This window comes from Oryctolagus cuniculus, chromosome 14 (assembly GCF_964237555.1).
Source record: "Oryctolagus cuniculus chromosome 14, mOryCun1.1, whole genome shotgun sequence".
NCBI lineage: Eukaryota > Metazoa > Chordata > Mammalia > Lagomorpha > Leporidae > Oryctolagus > Oryctolagus cuniculus.
Window position 1 is genome coordinate 23,400,350 of NC_091445.1, and position 26,226 is coordinate 23,426,575.

The 26,226-nt window shown below is 36.0% G+C and overlaps 1 protein-coding gene across 2 annotated transcripts in view; it reads right to left on the reverse strand.

The window, feature by feature from the left end:
- ST8SIA4 (ST8 alpha-N-acetyl-neuraminide alpha-2,8-sialyltransferase 4) overlaps positions 1–26,226 on the reverse strand; it is a 101,085-nt gene that overhangs the window by 51,774 nt on the left and 23,085 nt on the right. For both annotated transcript variants that reach the window (XM_002713936.5, XM_070056885.1), the window contains exon 4: positions 1,899–2,192. In XM_002713936.5, the coding sequence (XP_002713982.3) occupies positions 1,899–2,192 (294 nt within the window). The remainder of the gene's footprint in view (positions 1–1,898; positions 2,193–26,226) is intronic.

The following is a 26,226-nucleotide window of genomic DNA, read 5'->3' on the forward strand; positions in this document are numbered from 1 at the left end:
AAATACAAACTAGAATCTAGGGAACAAAATTCCTAATTCAGAGAAATCTTAAAAATTCTCAGTAGTTTGCCATAGTTGGAGAGTCCTTACTTCAGTTTGTGAATCTTACTCAGTTTTCACTGTAGCATGTGTGTGTGTTGTAATGTGTGTTTAAGATAAAGAAAGTGGTATCATTTAAGTTTGTATAGGAATCAGATGCTACTGAGCATTGCTTTGTGAAAGAAATGGTGTAACTTAATACAGTGGCTTGTAAAGTCACCTTTGTTAAGTATGTGTCACTTCCTCAGAATCAAATTACAATTATCAGGAATACTTTTAACTTAAAAAAAAAGTAGGTTATTTACTCATCCTCCAAATGCATGTGTTTTATCTTATTTTATCAAAGCTTTCTGTCAGACACCTGGAGAATGAGCGTTGAAAGAATACAATTTAACTGCTGCAGAATAAAATAATACAAGAAACTCTCCAGAGATTTAAACAGGAAATGATAACTCCTTTAAAAAAAAGTATCTCGACAACGAAATCTCAGCCCGGACCCAGTTTATGAAACAAGCTGATCTTAGCCCTGGACTTGAAACCTTTTCCTTTTAGAACTTGTACCCAATATATTTAATGTGTGTCCTGAACTTGCCCTTCTTCACTAAGTCCACTGCTTCTGTCCTACATCTTTATCATCTTCTGGGTAAATTAATCAAAATATGAATTGACCTCTGTGCTTCTACCACTTTGTCGGTCAAAAAAGTCTTCCATCACAAGATTCACCCTTCAAAATCTGGACATCTGATTATGCTTCATACAAGATAAAGTCATTTCCCTTCTCTACCATATCTCAAAGTACATTTTCAACTTAATTCCAAAGCTCCACATGGACTCCATTATCCCTTACATTTACTGTTTCCTTAAACATTTCCTGCCTGAACTCCCTGTAGTGATACAATAACATTTCCTTGTATTGGGTTCCCTTCCTCCACCCAACCTTTCATTTCTCTCTCTCCTCTTTCTTTTCTTTCTTGGTAATTGCTGTGCTGCCTCTAAAATCCAGTTTAAATGTTAAATCCATTTGCCCTATTTGTGAGTCTGAGGGACAAATTATATACTCCTGACAATATGCTCTTGTATGCCACTAGCGAATTGTGTATGCCTCTGTCTCCACTACAGAGCTTACACGTAGCCTAAAGGTAGCAGCAGTGAACTCTTCCTCGTTTTCATACTACAGTATTTGTCACTCAGTCTGCATTCAATATACACACATAACTGCTTATCTGTTGGTTAACTAATCTACACATCTTCTTTTGTACATGACTGAATGTTGCCATTTGGTCATTTGCCACTTTTGAGAGTTTACTTCTTAACATTTTTCCCCCTGAGCTTGTAGTAATAAAAGAGAAATGTTAATTCATAAAAACAGCATCTGTGACTTTGAGGGAGGTAGCATTAAGGCATATTATCTCAGCCAGCCCTCTCTCTTACTTGTAAGTTTCTTAGCTACAGATGGGACTTAATTGCTCCTTAAATACATCTAACATTTATGCTTCCACAATATTGCCCACTAGCCATTTAGCACTTCTGTTGGAGTTTTCTTAACCAAAACTCATCAATTTTACTATGAATTCTAATTTTCTTTAGCACAGAATATTATAAAAATCAGTAGTTTTTTTTCATGATCAGATGCAAGTAATTGCTAAGTTCAACAACTTGCTTTTTCCTGTGGAGAGCATGAGTTAAAATAATATGGTACATAAACAAAACCCAACCTTGTGAATGGAGTAGCAATAACAAAATAATGGAAGCATGTAACCATTTGGAGATTTTAATGGAGGCTCCTTCCAGGCTAAGGAAAATGTTTAGTTATTTATTCTATTGTGCCAAAGACAGACTGGTCTTTTCCAGTCACTTACCCTCTGACAGCATGAATAAGTCTCAATGATGGATAGGCAGTCCGCACTTTCAGTTTATTCTTAAGGATTAATGCATTAACCCACTCCACGTGCTTCTCTCCTCCTTTGACCATGAAAGCAGGAATCCAAAGGACACTGTCATTCAGCATGGAAAGTCTATGCACAAATTTTTCTCTGTCACTCTCATTCCGAAAGCCTCCAAATGCTCTTTGTACAACTGATGGATTCATGGTAATAAAATCTGATTTAGTTCCCACATCTGCAGCAAACTCCACCACAGGAGCTAGATTACACCTGAAGAGGAAAAAATTAATGGACAAATGAAAAATAAATATGAAACATTCACTCATAAAATGGTATGCATGAAAAGAAGAATGAGGAACTGCTATGTTTTACTACATTTTTTTTCCAGCAGTTGAAAAAGAAAGATAATCTTGGTAAAAGTACATTTTCCAATAGGTCACCACACAGCCAATAATATTGCTTTAGATTAGATTGTACACTTGCAGCATAGGATTCCAGTTGCCACTTAACTTTAGTTCAATTTTTGTCTAAGGATACACTTTGCTTTGATATTTGCAAAACCATGATATGACTTAATAATGTGAATAATAATATGAACAAATGAATTCATCATAGTAACTTCACCCAGATGCTGAAGCCAAGCAATATAAACCATGTGTAGCTGTATGAGTAAGTAACACACAGATCTGCACCATTTGTCAAACATTTCAATAACATAAGTCCATGAAGTTGACTTATCTGTTATCTAACACAAGAAGGAAAGTACAATTTCGTATAGTATTTTCCTTGAATTAATTCGAAGTTGCCTTAGAAAGATCTTAATAATAAAAAAAGTAAGAAAGAGATAACATTTATTATGCATTTGGAGATTTTAAGTAATGCAGAAAGTCCTTTAGGCTCTTTGCAGAACCAAAATATCCCAAAATACCTAACGCTAAAATGCTGTAGTATTTGCTAGGTAAACGCTAAAATGCTAGAGTATATGCATCACCAAGGAAAGTCTGTAGGGAAAGGACAGAATTCTGTGGCCTGTTCTCTCCCCTTGAGCCACTAGACCTTGAGAAGAGCCTGCATCTGATTTTATTCATGTGCCCTGATTCCATTTTTGTATTTTAAGAAAGCTTTGGACCTTGAATTTCTCTTTAACCAATCTGTGATGCTTCTTTGATTCTGTCACATAAATTTTTGGATAGTTGGCTTAAAAATTGCTTTGCTTTATTTTGCTTAAAAAGCACATTTATTTTATGTTTTAAAACAAGCAATTTAGTTGAAAAATGAAAAGTTGTACTTTTAAAAATATTTGCTTATTGTTATTAGTTTGAAAGGCAGAGCAAGAGAAGAACGAGAGAGTGAGAGGGAGTAAAAAATCTTCCATCTGCTATTTGACTCCCTAACTGCCTACAACAGCCAGATCTGGGCCAGTATAAAGCCAGGGATTCCAGTCAGATCTCCCACTTGGGTGGTGGGGACCCCAGTACGTGAGCCTTCAACTACTGCCTCCCAGAATGCATTAGCAGGAAACTGAATTGGAAGTGGAGAAGAGAATCAAACCAGACACTCTGAGATGGAACTTGGGCATCCCAGGTCTTGACTTAACCTGCTGCACCACAATGCTCACCTTCCAAGACTGTTTTTAATAAGCAAGCATTTTAATAAACAATTGTTAACTGGAAAAAATTTCATCTACACATTCATGAGAATAACATAAATACACACAGAACTTTTCCCCTTTTCTTCCAGATTTCCAAGAGAAGAAAAAAAAATAAAGATTTTTTGTTCCCACATTATTGCACTGTAGTTGCCTTATAAAAGTTTCTAACATTTCCTTTCTTTATGCTTTTTACTACATTAATTCTTAAACAAGTTAAATTTAAGTTTTAATTAAAAAGTAAAGATAAATTTTCCTATTAGAAATACTGGGTTGTTCATTGTTTTTTTATTCCTACTTACTAATCTTATTGTTTATTAGCTCTCTGATAGCATTTAACTACAACAACAATCTTTCTTTGCACATAGTTAAGCAAATTCTATAGGATGAGCTACTGGACAGAAAAAATCACAAATATTGACACATGATATTACTTAGAAATTATAGATTAAAATTATTATATTTTCAATTTATGTATATTGAATTATTTCACTATATTTTATGATAGAGTATGTTATTATTTCCACCAATAAGCTACCAGTGATGTGCCACTAATTGAAGTTAGATTTTATTCTTTTCCATTATGGTAAGGTGATTAAGAATAAAACCAGGGGCCCGTGCTGTGGTGTAGCAGTTAAAGCTGCCACCTGCAGTGCTGGCATTCCATATGGGTGCCAGTTTGAGTCCTGGCAGCTCCACTTCCAATCCATTATCTGCTATAGTCTGGGAATGCAGTGGAAGATGGCCCAAGTCACTGTTATAATTGAATAAATGTGATTCTGAAACATGACTTTCTACATATCTTATTAAGAGGTTGTAAGATATCCATTCATTAAAGCTGAGGCTAGAAAGACAGGTACATTCCAATTTGGAAGCAGGAAAAACAAGCTAACAATATTTTGGGAGATTGGTGTTGATTTAGAAGACAAACCTAGATATCTGATGCAATGAATGGATGCTAAGTGAGCATGCTGTAAACAAAGAGTAGTGAGTCCACATGCAGAGTTTGGAAGATCTAAGGATATACAGAATTAAGATCTAAGATAGATAGAAGGGACCTTTGCAAAGGATGGCAAATGATGGGCTACTGAAAATAACAAGACAGAAAGACACTTCATAAAATATAACGTATGCAGGATCTAAGAGTGCAGTTTCGTCATTTTCCTGGGAGGGTATATGTATACTCCATTGGAAAGAAAGAGTTATACCATGTCTACATGTGGCCAGTAAATTACTGTGTTGTTGAGTCAGATATTTAATGATATAATCAGCTGCATTAAGAAGCCAAAATAACCAACCAGCTGTGCTGTGCTCCAGCAATTTAGTGGGCTTGGGAACTTCAAAGTATTACCAGCAGCGATTCTGCTGACTGAGCAAGATTATGAATGTATTTGCAATCACACTATTTTCATCTCTCTTTTTGAAAATCTTCTTAAGGGTTATAATATTCAAAAGTAGCCAGAATGTGTCTCAAGCCTTTATGAAGGGTTACATGATTACTCATGTTATTCTTAATCACATAAAATATAAGAGTGGCCATTTCTTAAATGATGGATATTTGTGAGTCAAAACTGCTGAGTGAACATGAACATTTAATAGACTTAAACTCTCTGTGGCCAAATTAAATTTCTTGTTTGTTCAAATGGTTTTTGATTATTCATTCATTTATTTGAAAGGGAGAGACATACATGCACACACACGCACACACACACACACACAGAGGCAGACAGTGGAAGAGATCTTCCATCCACTTATTTGATCCTCAAATGCCTAGAATAACCAGGCCTATGCCAGACTGATACCAGGAGCTGGGAACTCCATTTAGGTCTCCTACATGGGTGCAGAGACTGAACTCTTTGAAATGTTACCTATTGTCACTCAGCTTGCGTATTAGAAAGAAGCTGGAGTAGGGACCATAACCAAGATTTGAGTCTAGGCACTCTGACATATGGGATGTAGGTGTCTCAAATGGCTTCTTAGCCACTGAATGAAATACTTGCCCTCTAAATATTTATGGTGTATCAAAAACATGAAAACAGATACACAGGATCAGACATGTTAGCCAAACTCCCTATTTACTGTAAATTATTTGGTTCTCAGTGTACTTGTTCAGATTCTCCATTACTGATTAAACACTTGCAGGAATTCAGCTAGCTCCTCCTACATGCTATATATCTACGTTTTCTTAAGATCTCATATTACATGTGATGGCTTTTTACATTTCTTATACTCAGAAATGAAAGCATGTTCACTTATTCCAAGGCTATAGAAGTTCTTATTTAAAAATTCATAAGGGAAGTAACGCTTATTTCATGTAACAAACAACTCACGATCACAGAATTCCCCAGAGAGAAATCTTTTGGTTTTCTTTTTTTTTCCAAAATTCTCTTCATTTTCCCTAAATTATAGCTCAGCAGTGTAAGCAACTAGGAAGTCTTCCTTTCATTTGCTGAACTGACATTTAGAGTTCATTCTAAAAACACTATATACTATATACTCAGAACACTTTCTCTAGCTCTTATTTTTGTGATTTTATTATAACATCTGCCTTAGATAGAATCTTTTATTTATTTATTTATTTATTTATTTTACAGGCAGAGTGGACAGTGAGAGAGAGAGAGACAGAGAGAAAGGTCTTCCTTTGCCGTTGGTTCACCCTCCAATGGCCGGCACAGCCGGCGCACCTCACTGATCCGATGGCAGGAGCCAGGTGCTTATCCTGGTCTCCCATGGGGTGCAGGACCCTAGCACTTGGGCCATCCTCCACTGCACTCCCGGGCCACAGCAGAGAGCTGGCCTGGAAGAGGGGCAACCGGGACAGAATCTCGCACTCCACTTAGAATCTTAACAGAATCATTATAATATAAATAAGATAATGTTTATTAATTCAGTCATATTTAAACTCATTCCATGATATATTATACATTTGTGCTGGCTACAGAAGTAGTTATTGGAGGTAGCAAATGAGGTAAAATAGAGTGTGTTCTGATAATTGGAGGTTATTATAACATAGATTACATGAGAAGGAAACAATCCTCAGTGAATTACTGACTAATTTCTTTTTTTGCCCCACCTTACATTTGATTAATATTCAGACATAATCCAGACACATAGTTTTCAACTTTTCTTTCTCCTTTGGTCAATCCAACTGTGCCTTTCTTTCCCAGTACTAGCCCTGAAATCCCTCAGCCATGACCATCATTACCAAGGCAGCCAGGATTCATTGATGTGAAGGACCCTTGTTTTTGCTGCCCCTAGAGGAAGTTTGTGGGTTCTCTCTGCCCCTGTCCTTCCCAGCTTGGAAAGCCAAGAGAGTGAAGTTTTTGTCACTTTTTTTTTTTTTTTTTTTTTTTTTTTACATGAGTTTAGGCTCACCTCTTTGTGATCAGCCTCTTAAACCTGTCAGGGAAACTGGAATATGAATCCTGTTAGTTTTTCCCACTTTCTTGAGAATAAGGTAATGGGAGCCAAATAGACTTGAAATCAACCATTTTTGGCTAAGTAGGGAGTAGTATTATCTCTACTTGTAGAAGAGGAAGTAACATCAAAGTGATTGAGTAAAATGCCAAAGGGCACACAGTTTATAAAATAAGCAAATGAGCTGGTTTAGAATGAATCTAGGACCCGAGGTTTAGCTGACACTCTTTATGCATAAAATTTCTTTCAGAATTAGAGAAGTGTCTATATAGTCATCCTGCACACCACTCTTCCTGCAGACTAATGATTGCTTCATCACTTATCCTTAGAATTTAGTCTCAGACTAGCATATTATTGCACATACATTATACATGACCACTCAGCCAGGTTATTCCTCCATCCTGGAATTTATTAAACAACATGGTTTTAAATATCTAAAATATAAACCTAATATCTATATCTAATATCCATTGAAAAGAAATATTCTGAAAATGTTATCAAAAGTATTAGATAACTAATTGAAGAGGTTCTATTAAATGAAAAATATAGTTTGGAAGTTGATTTCCATGCTTTGCCATTATGTAGTAAATTATTAAAAATAAAGATGAAAAACCATGCTGAAAAGTTGCATTTTCAGTACAGTGGATGTATATAAAAAATTGCACACACAAATACATGCACATCCCATTTATATTTGCTGCTAAAAGAACAACTTGTAAAATCCTCAACATGACAGAAGTAAATACAAATGACACATATCATGAAAATAATGATGAAACAGAAGTGGAAATTTTTCGCAAACCCAGATTTGTTTACATTACTAGCAAGGGTGGGAAGAAGAGTGTCATATAATTTCTAGGAAAATCACAGAATGAAAAATAATCAAACTCATTGTAGAAAAGGAAAGAGCTGAATATTAAGAAATACAGTATGCTATGCCAATCTTATACTCTATTCAAAACAAAAATGGAATTATTTGTCGAATTTTGCTATCATTGCACAGATATTATGAAATGACTTAGATTTTAGGGAAGAAAAGAGGAAGGAAGAAGTATGTCAGTGACTGAACATATTGAATTTAAATCAAGTAAAAATGTTAATTGTACATCAAGTATGCATCTAACTTTGATTTAAATTTTAAGGAACAATGGAATTTAGCTCCATTTCTGTCCCCACTTATCTCTTTAGCATAGCCAGGTTGGTGCTGGAGTTTCCATCCTAATCTGTGTGATCACAGGCAATTAGCTTAAGTTCTCTGAGACTCTAATTCTTTCTCCTTATTTTATTTTTTTTCTTTTTCTTCATTGAGGTGTTACTGATAAATAAAAATATTTCTGAGATTCAATTTTCTTTCTGTGAATGAAGCTAACACTGATGGAAATGTTGCTCTTTCATTTTACAATCAACTATGATTGCAAATTTTTAAAATGGATGCAGGCAAATTAAACAGCACTTTCAATAGAAAGAGTTGTCTGAACTACAGGTGAGAAAGCCCAAATTTTATTTATAACACATCTAGTCTAGCCATTTTGTCTGGAATACAGTTTTTACTTCCTAGATACTGTGGCTTGAGTGACTAGTGGGTGCCAATTGCAAATATCATGATTATTGCACAAGACGGATTTAACTCCACAGGCAGAGTGGATAATTTGCAAGTTCACAAAGTAAATTTTATTTATAAAGAAAAAAATAAAAGGCTTTCAAAAATGTCATGTTACACACATATTAAGAAAAAAATATGCACAGATTTTAAAATATTATTGCATCAAAATAAACTTATCTTTTAATTATATTCTTTTCACAAGCTTTCTGAGGTAACCTCATATGACCTAGTTATACAGGAAACAGATCATCTAGTGAGAACTTCATAATATAATAACTGATACAGAAGGTTATGAAATTGTTTATTATGACTACAAGAAGAAAAATGAAGTTTTATTGAGCCCTTATTATGTGGCCTGGGCCACTCTGTTTACTTGACATGTAACACTATGTATAATTCTCACAATAAGGTCATGGCACAGACATTATTATCAACTGTGAGGGAAATGAGTTGCATGTGAATTGTCCAAGATTACACAGCACATGTGTACTGGAGGGAGAGTTTAAGCCCATGCTGCTAGACATTGCTTCTCACTGAATTCCTGAGAATGGAAAGGAAGAATCATGTTGAAAAATAGAGAGAAACTGGTCACGAGTTCAGTTGCATGGGAAGTTGATAAGGCTGTGACTGCTGTCATGTCATTGGTTCCCCCACCTGGTCTGAAAGTCTGGGAGGCTTAGGCTGAGGGGCATCTTTTCTCACCCGTCCTCCTGGGGGTCTTGGAAGTTGGGGGGAATGATCATCTCAGCATGAGGAGGGTCACTCCCAGATATGTGTGTGCTCCTGACAAACCTTCAAAGCAAATACTAGGGTATTTCAAATATTTGTGAAAAATCAGATTTGAAGCGTTAAGCTCATTTTGGTGCAAAATTTTTTGAAATCTGCACGTCTTTCAAAAACTTCATGGAAAAATGTATACCCTGAAGAAATAGTGAGTGGACTGAATTTAAATATAACATCTCCTCAGATATAAAGAAATCGATTAAAGTGAGATCTTGAATTCTTGCTATTCCAAGACCACTCTTTCTAAAAGGGAAAACAGGAAGGGTAGTGATAATCAAAAAGCTCAGCCTTAGTCTTTATCAGCTTTCTCCCTGGAGCTATTTTATTTTAAGTGGTGCGACTAATCATAAGAGAAAGAGAATCATGAAGAGAACGGAAGAACAGTAGTCAGTGGGAGAAAAATAAGACAGCACACAGACAATTATTTCTATAGAATTTTCTCTGTTAAAAATGTGTTAAGGCTAATGTACTGTTCATTTCTCTAAGATGAAGAAAGGATTTTGAATGGTTTCACCATGAAGGAATGTTAAGGGACCAGCATTGTGGCATAGTGGGTAAAATCACTGCCTGCAGTGCTAGCATCCCATTTGGGCACCAACTAGAATATCAGATATGCCACTTCTAACCCAGATCCCTGCTAAGGTGAGTGGGAAAGTCCTTAGGCTCCTGCCACTCATGTGGGAGTCCCAGAAGTTCTTGGCTCTTGGCTTTGGCACGGCCCAGCCCTGGCCAATCCCTGGCCGTTGTGGCCATTTGGGGAGTGAACTAGCAGATCAAAAAACCTCTCTCTCTCTCTCTCTCTCTCTCTATCCTTCTCTCTATATATAACTCTGCCTTTCAACTAAATAAATAAATCTTTTTCAAAAATGTTAAATGTGTGAAGAGATAGATATGTTTATCCAGATCAGACATTGTATAATGTATGCATTATATAGTATATTGAAACATCACATGATATCTGTTAAACGTGAACAATTTTATGTGTCAGTTAAATTTAAAGAAATAAGATCTATGGGTCTGATATTATGGCACAGTGGTTTAAGACTCTGCCGGCAACACCAGCATCCCATATGGACTTTAGTTCAAGTCCTGGATGCTCGACTTCTGATCCAGCTCCTTGCTATTGTCGCTGGGAGAGCAGTAGGAGATGGCCCAATTTTGGGGCCTGTGCACCCATATGTTAGACGTGGATGAAGTCCCAGACTCCTGGCTTCTGCCTGGTCCAGCCCTGGTCATTATGACCATTTGGGGCAGTGAATAAGCTGATGGAAGATTCTCATTCTCTCTCTGTAACTGCCTTTCAAATAAATAAATGAATCTTATGAAAATAAGTTCTAAGAGCCAGGGATTATAAAAAATGGCTGCATGAACCAGATAGCAGGTATAGCAGGTCTCATTTTAACTGTTTGCTACCGGGTATTTGGCAATACAGTCACAAACAGCAGTAGCAAAATCTGAAACAATAATAGAATATAGGTCCTCCTCATGCAGGGAGCTGATTTCTCTGGTTCACTACAGTATTCCTATTGCCTGGCAGTCTTATAGTAGCTGTTCAGTGATTATTTGGGGTGAATAAATGTCCTTCATTTGCTGAAATCATTAAGCAGCAATGTCAGCGAATTTTATAATAGTTACATATTATATTATCAGAGTTTTATTCCATTAAGCAACCAATTACTAAAATCATCCTTATTTAATCTGATTTTACATGGCATTTGAACTCTCTTCTTAAATTTCAGTGATGTGTGTTTATTCTGTTTCTACCATTACCTCATCTGGCTGTTTGTACCCTAAAGTCAGAAATCCACTGAAACTTAGGGTGATTGTGCAACTTAGAAGGGTGATTCACTAAAAAGATAACAACTCCAAACAGCCTGTTAAACTGCCATTGATTCCTAAGATATTCCTCACTATCAGGGCATTGCTATTCTCTCATTAACCCCAATCTCCTTGATTGTGCCACTTTCTATGTAAGGCCATGATGAGAAACATCTATTTAGGCTAACTTGGGGCCAGAATCCCATTCTCTTGCTACCAGGAAGAGAAGAATGAGAATAATTGCTCCAATTTTGCTTTTGCAGTAGACAATAGAGCCCCTTTCTAGGTGTTTATGGGATCTCCTAAGATAACAAAAACAGTCAGTAGATACTCAATGGTTTCAAAAAGGTAACAGGTGCTCAACTAATCACTCATCATGAAAAATTTGTAATTGCTAACAATTTTAAGAGTCTTGGTAGCAACCATCTTCTCCCCTATCCACACCTTGCCTCTTGGGGAGCTCAAGTTCTCCCATACCTCCTGTTAGTATGGATACAGCAGCTTCTCAACTTCAACTCTGCCTTCTTATCTGAGCCCCAGTGAGTTTCCGAATTTCTTGGTCATTGTCCCCATGTCAGCAGAAAGTGTAGGTTCTCTTTTCTCTTCCGTAAACTTCTTGTTTCTTTTTATTTTCAAACATTGTGTCTCCAAAACAGAAACTCTGAGAGACTTTTAACATCTCTCCCTCTCTGATACTCTCTGTATCATTTTGGTCATACAATTCTGCCTCACACCCTTTTACCACCCAAATATGATCCTTCTTACTCTCATTGCTACTGTCCAAATTTAATTATATCTTGCCTAGATTTTTGCCATAATTATAATTTAAATGGTTTTGCAATCTCTAATCTTATATTCCTCTAAGCAATCATCCACATTTGCTACTGATGAGAGCCCTGGTTCACCAGGCTTTGAATGAATGCAATTTAAAATCTGGTACTCCAAGATACCCAGTCTCCTTTAGAAAGCACAAGTTTGTTCCTTTAAGCTTGAGCATCCTTAGACAGGATCGAAGTACTAAATCCCGCATTATATCAATCTAACTTTGGTTTTATTAGATACCTTCTCATTTTCCTTAAGATAATGCTAACACAATGTCTGCTTGCCTTAACTTAATGTATCACACTATATGTTGATTGCATGGTGATGTGAGTTTACAAGTTACTTAGACCATATTTAAATTTTCTTTAATGTCTCCAGTGCCTTCCAGTTTAAAGGTGAACATTTTCTAGGAATTAGATAAATAAAAGCCACAAAAATTAATGGAACTAATTAATGTTAACCATATTATGGTTTGATCAGCTACCTATTTAACTTTCTTTCAAAGGGTATATGAAAAGTATTGAGGCAAGTAAACTAAACGAATGTACAATAGGTTTTCCTCAACAAAATATTACAAAAGGGATAGCTTTGTTCTTATTTTCTAGTAATTATAATGGACTTTTAAAATGTCAGCCACTTTTATAAATTTTAAGTATATAGCATATACATACATATATACACACTTGTATATGTATGTACATACATATATTTAAACACACATACACACATATTATTTGAGAGAGAAAGATCAATCTATGGATTCAACCAATCAAAGGTAGAAAACATTTGAAGAAAAAACTGCATCTGTATTGTATCTGGACTATTTTCTTGCCACAATTCCATCAACAATCTAGCGTAACAACTCTTTTTTTTTTTTTTTTTTTTTTGACAGGCAGAGTTAGACAGTGAGAGAGAGAGAGAGACAGAAAGAAAGGTCTTCCTTCCATTGGTTCAGCCCCCAAATGGCTTCTACAGCTGGAGCTATGCCCATCCGAAGCCAGGAGCCAGGTGATTCCTCCTGGTCTCCCATGCAGGTGCAGGGCCCAGGGACTTGGGACATCCTCCATTGCCTTCCTGGGCCACAGCAGAGAGCTGGACTGGAACAGGAGCAACCGGGACAGAATCTGGCGCCCCAACCGGGGCTAGAACCCGGGGTACCTGCACCACAGGTGGAGGATTAGCCAAGTGAGCCGCGGCGCCGGCTGCGTAACAATTCCTTTCACAGCATTTAAATTGTATCAATATTATAAGTACACTAGGGGTATTTTAAAGTATGTGGGACAGGGAGCACAGGTTATATGCAAATACTACACCATCTGCAAGTAGAGGGGTCCTGGAACTCCCATGGATGTCAAAAGCTGAGTGTTCTCTTCTCCCTCCTCTCTCTCTCTCTCTCTCTCTCTCTCTCTCACACACACACACACACACCCTGTATAAATATCATAATCTAACCATCATATCAACACAGTGAGTAAGGACTATGATTCATTATATGTACTTTGTGGATAAGTAAGCACAGGCGCATACACAGAGGATGGGTGAATGGCCCAAGGTCATTTAGTTTCTATTTGTTACAAAAGGGATTCAAAATCAAGCAGTTCAAGTCCTGATTCTACCATCAAACATTTTCAACACTCAGGCTGGATAAATCAGTAAATAGATACAAAAAATATATCACATACCATTATTCACATGTGCTGGATTTCATAAATTTGATGAACAGTTATAAATTTGTTGACATGCTACATGAATTATCAAAGTGATTTAAAAATAACCTGTTAATTTCACCATTTCTCACAGACCATTAAGAACTGCCATGTGTTTTTCTTTTTTCAGAAAAATGAATCCTAAGAATAATATTCATTTGAATCATTATCATGTTTCTCAAAATAGCATATAGAATTAAAATCAAGTACACCCTCTAAAGCTTTCCTCTGTAATTAAAAGGAGGGATTATTTTTATTTTTCTAACGGGGCGGAAGCGAAAATTCCAGCAGTTGTTGAGAAATTCCCTATTTATTATCTTGGGTAAAAATGTATGATTGAGACGTTTGAGACGAAGAAGTGAGAAGCCACAGAATTCTCAGATGGATTACGGTGCACTCTTGTCATGCTCCTCATGGAATAAAATGACGCTATTGCCCTGCGGTTGCTCAGCAGTTACAACTGCATTACAGAAGGAAAAACTGATTCAGCATGTATTTATATCCCTAAAAATCATGTTGTGCATTATAAAGAAGCAAAGAGCTTTCATGATATATTGCGGTTGATGCTTTAATAGCCCATGCTGGAAAACTAAGGCAGAAAAATCATAATTTTTCCCTTTGCAATTCATGGTGTTAATAAACTATGTACAATGGGGTCACTGCAGGGATTCTAGAAAAGATGTGTTTCTGTTCTCTGACTTTTAATGATCAGACCATCAAACTTCTCACGGCAACATTACCTTGACATTTCATTTTCTTATTCAAGAAAATTTAAAAAACTATTTGTTCTGTCATTCATAAAAATATACCTTTTCTCTTTTTTTTGAAATGCAATCCAAGGTTTAAAAATGCTTTCTAACTTAGCACATATGATTTATTAAATACTGAGTCCTATAAGACAGTTGGTATTATGCCTACAAGATTTAAGCATTCTGATACCAATCAGCCACTCAGAAAACTATCATATGAGTCTATAAAAATAAATGCTTTGGATTTCTGATATCACAAACTAGGTCATGGCAACATCATATTCATTGCATCATATTTATTCTAAATGGACAGTTCTCAAGTTCTGTTTTAATAGAGTCACACACTGACTTGGCTCAAAGGCCTTGATGCCCTAACTTTCTTATCCTCCATATCAGACTCATGACTAAGCCTTGAAAATTACTCTAAAAAAAAAACTCTCCCAAATATATCCCCACTTCCCTATTCTCACTGATATTTTCTGATCTGAGGCCCCTATCAATATGTCTCTGAATTATTATTTCACCAAATTCTCAATTACTTTTCAATTAGCCACAATAATTAGTGGACCACGATTAATTTTGAAGGTTATTTACCAGCAAAATTGAAAGGATGAAAAAAACAGAGTGTGAATTCTAACAGACAAGGACAGTGTTCCTTGTTCCTAAGATTGTGAATATATGGGACAGGCTTCCATGTGTGTGCATGTGTATGTAGTAACAACACAGGAGGCAATAGGTAGAAGAATTACTGATCATGGCATAACATGTTTCTCTTACTATGCATCTTTATTAAAACACAGTGAAAGAAATTGTTCTAACCAGTTTCTTACAAAAAAGGCCACTCCACTCCCTTAGTTATCTGTTTTAGAAATGAAATTTGGGGCCGGCACTGTGGCGTAGCTGGTAAAGCCGCCGTCTGCAGTGCTGGCATTCCATATGGGCGCTGGTTTGAGTCCTGGCTGTTCCACTTTGGATTTGCCACCTGCCAACCATGCCATCCTGAGATCAAGCTGCTAATCATGGATTCTGAGGGACACTGAAATCAGTATATACCATAGTTGGTAATGTCAGAGCTGGAATGCAAGCCTAATTCTCCCAATTCTAAGAATAGCAACACTCTTCCTTTGTATACTCTAGATTTTTTAAATAACTGTTTAAATTAAATTTTTTATTCCCAATTTAAAAATGGTATCAGTAGTCACCTGATGGGGAACAACATACACACACAAGTGCACATTCACACAGTAACACTGAAAAACACTCTACCAAATCAAAGAAGGCAGGTTAACTCTCAAACATAAAAAAGCACTTGTGAGTCTCCCTCTACAACATAATAAAATTACTGTTAGCATCTGATATCATACTGACTGTTAATATACATTTCTTAAAGTTTCCCGTAATGCTATACATCCAAAAATTCTTAAAGATTGTGCTCTGTAGTTGCAAGGATTTGGGTGGCTGCCAGTGAAGTAGATTTGAGAAATACAATGTCCTGTCTCCCAGAAAAATGTCAGGGTCTTTTCTCTAAAACTATACTAAATGATGATCATACAAAACAACTTCTCTTTCTTTTAAAAGTACTTGTATTTACTGGGTTTTCATTTTATCTTTGTACATCCTGTGACTTTTCAATCCATTTACGATCATTGCGTGAATCATTAATTCGGGTTTTGTTTTTCTTTGGCAAAGCAGCAATATTCCTATCCTGCTTTTAAGTGCTAACAGTTGTTTACATTCATCAGAAGGAAAAGCAACAGTGGACAAAAGGAAACAAAAAGCCAGGTTCGCGGCTGTAAAAATATTATTTCCATGGGTTTACTCATGAAGAGGAAATTTATTCATAAAATATGGCAACCAGAAGGAGAAAAATTCAAACAACAATGGAAGCTGACAGGAACAATTCCAAAGGCATCTACTGAATCTTAAGAAAATAGAGTCACAGTGCTTCAAAGCCAGGAAGGAATTTACAAGGTCCTCTGGTTCAACTGCCTCATTTGGCAGATGGGGATCAGGAAGCTGAAACCCAAACTGGCTTGTATTATTCGTTCAAAGTCACACTATATTTAACTGCAATGCCAGTAGTAGGATCCAGGTTTCTTAATTCTCAAGTGACTATTATTTCAACTACACTTCATGGGAGAGTACATCCGGCATAGCAACAGTGGCCATTTCATTGTAAATATTTACATTTTCACTGCATAAAAGTCACAGCATGAATATACCACAAATAAATTCATCCTGAATCATCACAAGGGAGATTTATATTCATTAAATAACTAATTTGTGCTGTGAATGTAATAAACACTTTTATACATAAAATTCTCATTCTGTTTCTATAAACAAATAAAATAGAAGATAAGGATTATTTTCCTCATATTTCATGTGAAGAAACTGGGGCTTAAAGAAGCTATTAAATCACTTCATATTGCATGTATATTAAATGAGGGAAGTAGGGCTTGAAAACCTTATTTAAATGTTTATGTCAGCTGATTCAGTTGTTACCTTCTTTGACAGAAGAGTTCATCTGTCTTCAGAATATTTTGCCATATTTTTGGATGCACAATAAGTGAAATAAAGGATTTCCACATTATGGCCCATAGACCATATTGGAGATTAACATGATAAAGTTGAGCTTGGTGGGTTTCTTATTGTGACTTTCTCTAATTGTTTTAAAGTGTTTTCCTAACATATACTGGGAAGAATGTCTTATACCTTTTTCAACATCAGACAGCATTCGCACTTCCGTGTTTCATGAAGCTGTCAACATTTGAAGTGTACCATAGTTGTGAAATTTTCATTTTTCAGACTAAGCAGATCTTCATTTTTCAGAGTAAATACATGAGTACACCCAAAACCCTCCCAAATGTGGAACAATGTTATTTCCAGCTGAAAAACTCAAAGAAAATACTGGATTTTGAGTGGAAGACAGGGATGCTGTCTTGTTGCTTCAACAACTTGCTCATGACAATTAAACATTTTTCTGTAGAAAAATGTATTCAGTTAACCTAATAGAAACTGATGAGAATCAGTTTGTATTCCTCCAGATTCATTTTCTGTCCTCCTACAATACACATGTTAGAAAGTGGCATATTCACATTAACTACCATTTGCACTTTCCATTTATTATAAAATTCATATCATTGCTATCTTCTAGATGTTCACTTGCTTTCCACTGCCACCCTAGCTGTCACTATGTTATCTTACTGCTCACTATCTCCACACTCAGACTGTTTTCAATATTACAGATCAAGTATCTCCAATGCCACAATCTAAAACTGAAATGCTCCAAGATGTGAAACATTTAGAGCCGTAACATGATTCCACAAGTGGAAGTACCTCACACCTGATCTCATGTTGTGATCTGAATTCAAAACTCAAAAACCTTTAAAACATTATATAAGATTATCTCCAATTATGTGTACATTTCATGTTTAGACTTGTGCCACATTCCCAAGATATTTCATTATTTACATGAACATTTTCTAAGATACAAAATCATTCAGAATCAAAAATATTTCTGGCATCAAGCACTTCGGATAAAGGATATTTGACCTTTTTACACCCCTATCCCATTCACGTGTTACCTCAAAATCTTGAAATGCTAATTTGATCATGTCATTCCTCTACTTAACTATTCCCCAGACTACTTGGAAAATTAGGTTCAACCTTCTTGGTTAGGCACAATGGACCCCGGAATACCTTGGATTACCTGTCTCTTGGCTTCTCTCTCTCCAGCCTTAATTGTTTCCACTGACCTAAGCCCGCTTCTGTCCCAGTATGTGGAAACTAATTGCTCATTCCCATGAATCTAGAGAAATCACTTAGTCCCTTGTCCGGGTCCCTTTGCACATTACTGCTCCAGATCGAACTTTCTTTACTCTCATTTTTATATTTATGTTCTCAGTCCTCACAACTCAAGTGCTTGCTCTCTCAGGAAATCATTCTTAACTGTCCAGCTTAATTATGTCTCTGCCACATCACCAGTGTTTAGGTCTGAGTACCTCAAAATAAAACATTGCTAGCCCTTCGGTTTAGCTACTTCACCAGTCTGTGACAACCTAAAAGGTAGAGACTTGCTCTTTTTAAATTTTTCCCCATTTTCTTGTAAATTAGCAAATGAAGTAATGAAAGAACATTACAAGAAAGGTTGGAGTTGTAACATGTATAACTTGAAACAATAGGTACTGAAAAGTTATTCCACTCAGAGTTCATTCTTTGGACTTATTTCCATTTATAGAAGATTCGATCGTTGAAAAATAATAAATACTATAAACCAATAACCAATGCCACATTTTGAAAACCTGTGGAGAAACTTGATTGGCCATGTGCATTATAAAGCTCATTTCATGTCAGGGCACAATGATCTCTATAGTATTTTTCATTAAGATGATTCATATTGGGGCCGGCCTTGTGGTAAAGTGGGTTAGGCCTCCACCTCTGACTCTGGCATTGGATACAGGTGCTGGTACACATCCCAGCTGCTCCACTGCCAGTCCAGCTCCTTGCAGATGGCCTGGGAAGAGCAGCAGATGATGGCTGATATGTTGGAGCCTCTACTGTCCACTTAGGAGACCTGGATGAGGCTCCTGGCTCCTGACTTTGGCCTGGCTCAACCCTGGTCATTGTAGCCACCTGGGGAGTGAACCAGCAGATGGAAGATCTCTCTCTTTCTTTGTCTCTCCCTCTTTCTCTGTAATTTACTTTCAAATAAATGAAAAAATCTTTCAAAATAAATAAATAAAGGAAAAAGAAAATAAAAAAAGATGAATCATATAATTCCACTCTCTTCTATGGCTCGAATGTCATCACTGTTGCCTGTATAATTATCTTCCTTATTGAGAGCTTCTGCTCTTTTGTATCTTGTATTTAGTCATTCTCATAGTCTTCCATTTGCAAATAGGCTCATGTTTTTATATCTCTTAGTGTTTTCCTCTTTTGTTTATAACAAGAACTACCACAAAATCCATAGAAGAATAAACAAATAAACCAGCACATCAGCCATGTCTAAAGGCCCCATTTGGACAAATACAGCATAACATACACCGTCCTACATCATGGCCCTTCACCATCTAAGTCCAGTGTATCTTTTACTGTGGCCTGCTGGTTCAGCATCTGCCTGCAGTGGCAGCATCCCATGTGGGCACCAGTTCAAGTCCCAGCTGCTCCACTTCCAATCCAGCTACCTGCTGATGGCCTAGGAAAGCAGTGGAAGATGGCCTAGGTGCTTGAGCCCCTGTACCCATGTGGGAGACCAAAATGAAATTCCTGTCCCTTGGCTTCAGATCAGTCCAGCTCCAGCTATTGAGAACATTTGGGAGTGAAATCAGGGGATGCAGGACCCCTCCTTCTCTTTGTCTCTCTGTCTGTAACTCTGCCTCTCAAGTAAATGAAAAAAAAATCTTTTAAAAAAAAAGTATGATCTGATGTAAAGTTTGTCATAAATTATCTGCAAATGGAGACCCCAAATTGTTGAGTTATAAAAAACAAATTGTACCGGTCAAGGGAAGTCAATTCTTCCATCTTTTTCTTTTTTGAAATATATCATCCCTTCTCTTAGGAAGAATCGTCATCATAAAGTAATATATCTTTATCATATTACTTTGGTTTGCCAAGGACATATGTATCTTCACTACATTTATATCTAATTTCAACAGCTCAGACTTCGGAGATACTTGTGTTTGAACAGTGTTTTTATATGTTTGCATATCACATTGACTAATATAGTGTCAGATACAGTTAATCTGTGTTCATATTATACATATTTGATAAACTTGGGAAAAGTTTGTCTTTTTATTTACACTAGACAATGAGAATTTGCATCTTTAGTCCCTTTTACCCATGGATCTTAGGAAATACTGTGCTAAACATAATGTTTACCTAGAGCAATTAATGTGAGCAAGATGTACTCCAGTATCAGTCATTGTAAATTTAACTTTACAGATACGATTTTATTGATTATATATCTATTGATTATAAATTACCATCTGTTAAGTTAGAAAAATACTCTGGGAAGGATAGGTATCATCAACCTTAGTGGGTAAGATAACACTACTAATTGTTAGAAACTCACATTTTTTAATTTCCAGTCTCCAGGATATTTCATCATTCTACTCCTCACACTTCTGTGGTATCTTCTAAGAGTTTAAATAATTTTCTTTATATGTGACCCCTTTGGTTTATTAATTTTGGAATTCAATATTGATTAATTCTAAAATAATAAGTATGTGAATGTGAACCAGTTTTTTTTTAAAAATTCTACATTAATTATCTAAGTAGCTTAGTCAATAAATAAATGCTATACACCTCAATGTAACCATCTAAAGACACAAGCTAAATAATTCATATTGTTGGAGAGCTCCCGCTTGCCTGAACACATTGTCTAGGCAGGAACACCTCCACAATTTTTGCACAAAAGAATCACAGTGAACGCCAGGGTTGTGGAGCAGCAGGTAAAGCCACTGCCTGCATCTCTGGCATCACATGTGGGCAACGGTTTGCTTCCCCGCTGCTCCACTTAAGATCCAGCTCCCTGATAATGGCCCGGGAGAAACAACAGAAGACGGCCCAAGTGTTCGGGCCCTGCAACGCACATGGGAGACACGGATGAAGCTCCTGGATCCTGGCTTCAGACTGGCCCAGCCCTGGCCATTGTGGCCATCTGGGGAGTGGGGAGTGAAGCAGCAAATGGAAGAACTCTCTCTTTCTTTCTCTCTCTCTCATTCTATGTGTGTGTGTTTGTGTGTGTGTTTGCATGCGTGTCCCTCTCTAACTCTGAAATTCAGATAAATGAATAAATCTTTAAAAAAAATCACAGGGGTACTGTGCTCAAATTCACAGTCTAATTCAGTAGACCTGATGCAAGGTATTGCTTGTTAATTTTACGTAGTTGTATATTTGAAAAGAAAGGAGAAAGAGAGAGAGAGAGACAGAGACAGAGAGACAGAGAGAGACTCCCAAACTCTCCCATCTGCTTGTTTACTCCAAAAATGTCTGAAGCAGCCAGGACAGGGCCAGGATGAATGTAGGAGATGGGAATTCAATCTGGATCTCCCCCATGGGTGGCAGGGTCCCAATCACTTGAACCACAGTATGCATTACCAGGAAGCTAGAATCAGGACTTCAGCGAGGACTCGAACCCATGCACACCCATATGGAGGCTGGCATCCCAAGTGGTGTCTTACTTGCTATGCCAAGTGTCCATTCTTGGGATTCTAGATTTCTAACGTCTTCCAGATATGAACTATGACAATCCAGGGTCATATTTAGTGTTGTAATGATATATTTTATATTAGATATATATATATAAATTATAAGATGTATATATAAGATATGTATATCATATATATATATATATATATACGTCTTATATTTTATATGAGGAAATTGGAGGGTAGTAGTAAAGAAGAAAAGTAAGAGGTGCATGGTCTGAAGATGTTGGCTAATAAATGAAAAAAGCAGTAAAGAGAAAAAAAGGACTTTGGACTAGAGGAAAGATACAAAGAAAGAAGGAAAAAAAAGAGAAGCAGAAAGAAAGGAGTAAATAAAAGCAATTAAATTATAACATCCACCTAATTATCCAGAACTGACAAATTATTTTGTAGCATTTAGTTAAGAACTCCTGAACCACTCACAACAGACTCCCTGTTTCTAGGCTGGTTAAGCAAGGTAATGAGCGGCATTTGATGGCCCAAGAATATTAGCTAACAATTATAGGTATTAATTACTCCTTCCTTAGAGTTCAAGACATAATGTCAAACATAATACAATGAAGAACCAGACTTGCTTTTTTCTGGGCCAGACAATATTTCCCTATTGTGGAAAACTATCAGTGAAATGCTACTTTTCCTACAGTACTGTAGAAGCCCAGAGAAGGGAGGACTTCATCATTACTTTTCCCCACAATGTAAGGAAGAAGAGAACAGATGATAGAGAATGAGGATTTGTTGTCTTGTTATCTCTCAGCAACAATATTAAAAAGTATATGACTATTTTTGCTTCCATCTGAAAACTATTATTGTTAAACTTGTGAAAGTTGTGAATATAGACGATACAGGCATTAGAAATTATCCAAATAACTTGAAAAATAACTGCAGAAAAATTTAAAAGCACTTTAAAGATTGTTTTGAAATATTCAAAACTATTTTCACTGCTAAATAATTATACTCTAATATAAATGTAAACCTTTATAATAACTACACAAACTTAGACGCTAACCTAAGAATTCATTAGATAGCATGAAGGTAGCTTGCAAAACATGTCTTCCTCTATTTATGGTGATCTATAAATGATATAAGTTGTCTTTTAAACTCTAAGTTGGTAAAACTTCACAGCACATAATTAGATAAGCAAACAGACACAGTGGAATAAACTGTAAAGGATTTTGTAAGGGTGATTCTATCACTCCAGTCTCTGTGATTTGATAAATTCTAACAGTGTAGGTAGAAGGAAAGAGGGCATACAATTATCTCAGTCTAGAGTTAGAAAGCCAAAAGAAGGCTAAAAATTTCACCCAGTGTCACTTATAATGAACTCTGATTAGACTCAGGGACTCAATACTGAGTGATGGCTTTCCTGTATGGCACAGCCTTGATAATCTCTGTTCTTTGCCTTCCTCTGTCCCTTCCTCCCTCCCTCCCTTCCTTTCTTTGCTCTCTCCCTTCTTTCCTTCCTTCCTTCCTCTCTTCCTTTCTTTTCTTTTTTGCTTTTTTCTCTTTCATATATTTTTCTACCAATCCATCAGTTAATCTATCTCTAATTATCTCTTATAAATGGGTATTTGTTCAGCAGAGAGGAAGTAATCAAATTGTGTCATACAAAAAAACACTGCATGGATTTCACAAATGTGTTGCAGTATATAAACTTATCTTTAATTCAATTTTCCATGAACTTTTTGAAGTATCATTGCATATTTGTAGCATTCAATATAAAATCAAGAAAATAACTCACTCTGACAATTTCTTCAATACTACTAGTTTTTATTCATTTATTTATGTTATCATGATGTTATTATTTGTATTCTTTATATGGCAGTAAAAAGGGTTAAATTTTGTTAGAAATTGTGCTATGTAGATGTACCATACAATTTATGTACCATAAATTGTATAGAAAATCTAAAATTCTAACTACTTCACAACACAGCCATAGTGGAAATTTCCATCTTTTAGACTCAGTGGCATATTGTTAAGGCAAATGAATCTCTTAGTGGTCTGATTTTATAAGTTATAAAAATAGTTTCTGTGTTCTTGTTGATGTACATGAAGTTGTTAGTTTGTGTTTCTAAACTAATATTTTAAAATTATCAATGGTATCGTCTTCAAAGGTATTGTGTGTGACATCTAAAGATGAGAAAGCAATCTACAGTTATCCTGGCATATCTCAAAGACTTCAAGTACAATTCTGAGCTTCACTCAGCTCTGGAAAGCACAGCTTATTTTCTTTTGCAAACATTTTATAAATCCTTCTGCATTATTTAAAATGATAGAGCTATCCGTAGACAAATATTTTAAATCCGCCAAGTGTTTTCAAAAGTTCTTTGTTCAAGGGTTATCCCTGACCCATACAGGGCAGTTCTCCTTTAAGAAGGAGAATGGAGACAATGCTTGTGGTAAGTAGACACTGCTTATGACTGGCCAAGGGTTGGAATTCATAAAGGTTATTCTATGATTATAATAATGTAAGAAATTACTTGCATATTTGATAAAATTGTGTTTATCTTTTTATTTTCTTTTTAAATAAATACAAGCCTAACATGAAACTAATGTGCTTCAGTAGGTAGAATCTTAGTTAATATGAAACTTGTGTAGCAGGCAAATTTTATGCAGTCATTTCTGGATTCCCCTAAATATACTGATGCTGTAAGTATTGGTATAAAATTATATTTTTAATACTTTAAAATTTTAAAATAGCATATTCTTTTCCTGCTTTCTGTATGTACACATCATTGATGATGATATAAAAAGTGTATAGTAGTTAACTAATTATTTGGAGGTTTTTTTTTTATTTCTTAATAAACATAGGATTAAAATTACACCTGCCTCTAAGTAACAGAACTAGAGACACAGACGTCATTTGAAGAAAAGGAGAGGTTATACTCAGGAGAGAAAAGAGAATACTGACAATGAAATGATCCATGCAACCAAATTCCTTTGTACAGATTATACCCTGTGCCTCCCCTCACAGATGAGGAGACTCACAGAGGAAAATTGGTTTTGGGCAGTTTCTAGGTAGCCCATACTGATTATCGAAAATTCCTATCAATTGTTGAAGAAACAGACCTAAGAAATCATATTGAAATAAGACTTCCCATATCTCTTCATTCGATTTTCTTCTTAAGCAGGTGGGTGATGGTATTTAAATTAATCAAAATTGTGCTCCCTTGGCGTGCCATATGACATCACAAAAACATTTTCATCCTTTATGAACCTTCCTTACCAGAAAGATTTGCAATCCAAGAAGTGAGATCTTTTCAACTTGAGTCATGACTGGCTGTCCTTGCTTTTCTACCTGAGCCAAGCATTGTTTTCAGAAACAGTAACTACTAATTGAGGAACCATGTACTGGGTGTTCTGGGGGCACCTATAGTAAATGTCGATCACAGTGCTGTAACACTATTTAAATAATAGTTTTAGACATTTCTAATAAGAAATAATTCTGTCTTTTGTTTACTTTTCTGCCACTGTATTTAGGTGTGTATATATATATATATATATATATATGAAGTCTACATTTTGGAAATCAGTTCAATATTTAGACACTGGAGACCCAAAGTAATACTTTCATATGTTTTATTGCATTTATCTTGTTTAACTTTAAACATCATGTAATGATATTAGTTCGGGCCCCCTTTTGTACAATATATCAATGAGACTAGTGTGTAGAGTAATAGACTAATTAATGAAGCAAACAGCCGTGGAGACAGCAGAGTATCATCTATAGGGAAGGAAATGCATGACAATGTGTGTGTTTGGATGTGCAAAAGTATGCATGAAAATGTTTCCCAGCCTTATCTTAAAATATTTTATGTGATACATGAAAAATAACATTTTCTAAAACTACGCTATAGGGAAAGTAATGCTATTTATATGCCATTGAGTCTTTCCCCAACAGGACAACTGTTTGGAGGAAGAGATTCCTATTCTCATTTAAGGATGAATTTTGGTACATCTTTTAAAAAAAGAACATTTTATTTCTTCAAAGCTTTCTCAGATAAAAATAAAGGTCAAGGTGGAGCATTAAAGCTGAACAAAGATTTTATTTCAAACTAATTTTTTGCTTCATAAAGTTAGAGGTCAGCTTAACAGAAGACCTGGGTGTGCAGTGCTTGAAGAGTCAGTGCACTAACTAGTAACCACGTCAAGTAGATCAGGCATAACTGATCTCTCCCTCAACACAAATCAATGAACTGGAAACACTGGTTGTAGGCAAAACCAACCAATCAATCATATCCACAGCCATGTAGATACATACACATTACATCTCCAGGAAGATGAGAAATTTGAACTATTCAAAAAATACGACCAAAGTTATATAATAATTTTAAGTAGTTTGATATGGATAGTAATCTTTCTGACTGAATTTTAAGGCATGTATCTTTCTGAACTTCCCATGGTGGAGGAAACACATGTGTAGTAACAAAAGTCTATACATTCTTGGAAGGAAAATGTATTTGACACATAAATGATGATCAATGAGAAGGACAAGAGTTGTGAAGAATGATGGGTGTCTGATCCAAGACCATGCCACTGAAGACCTCATGTCC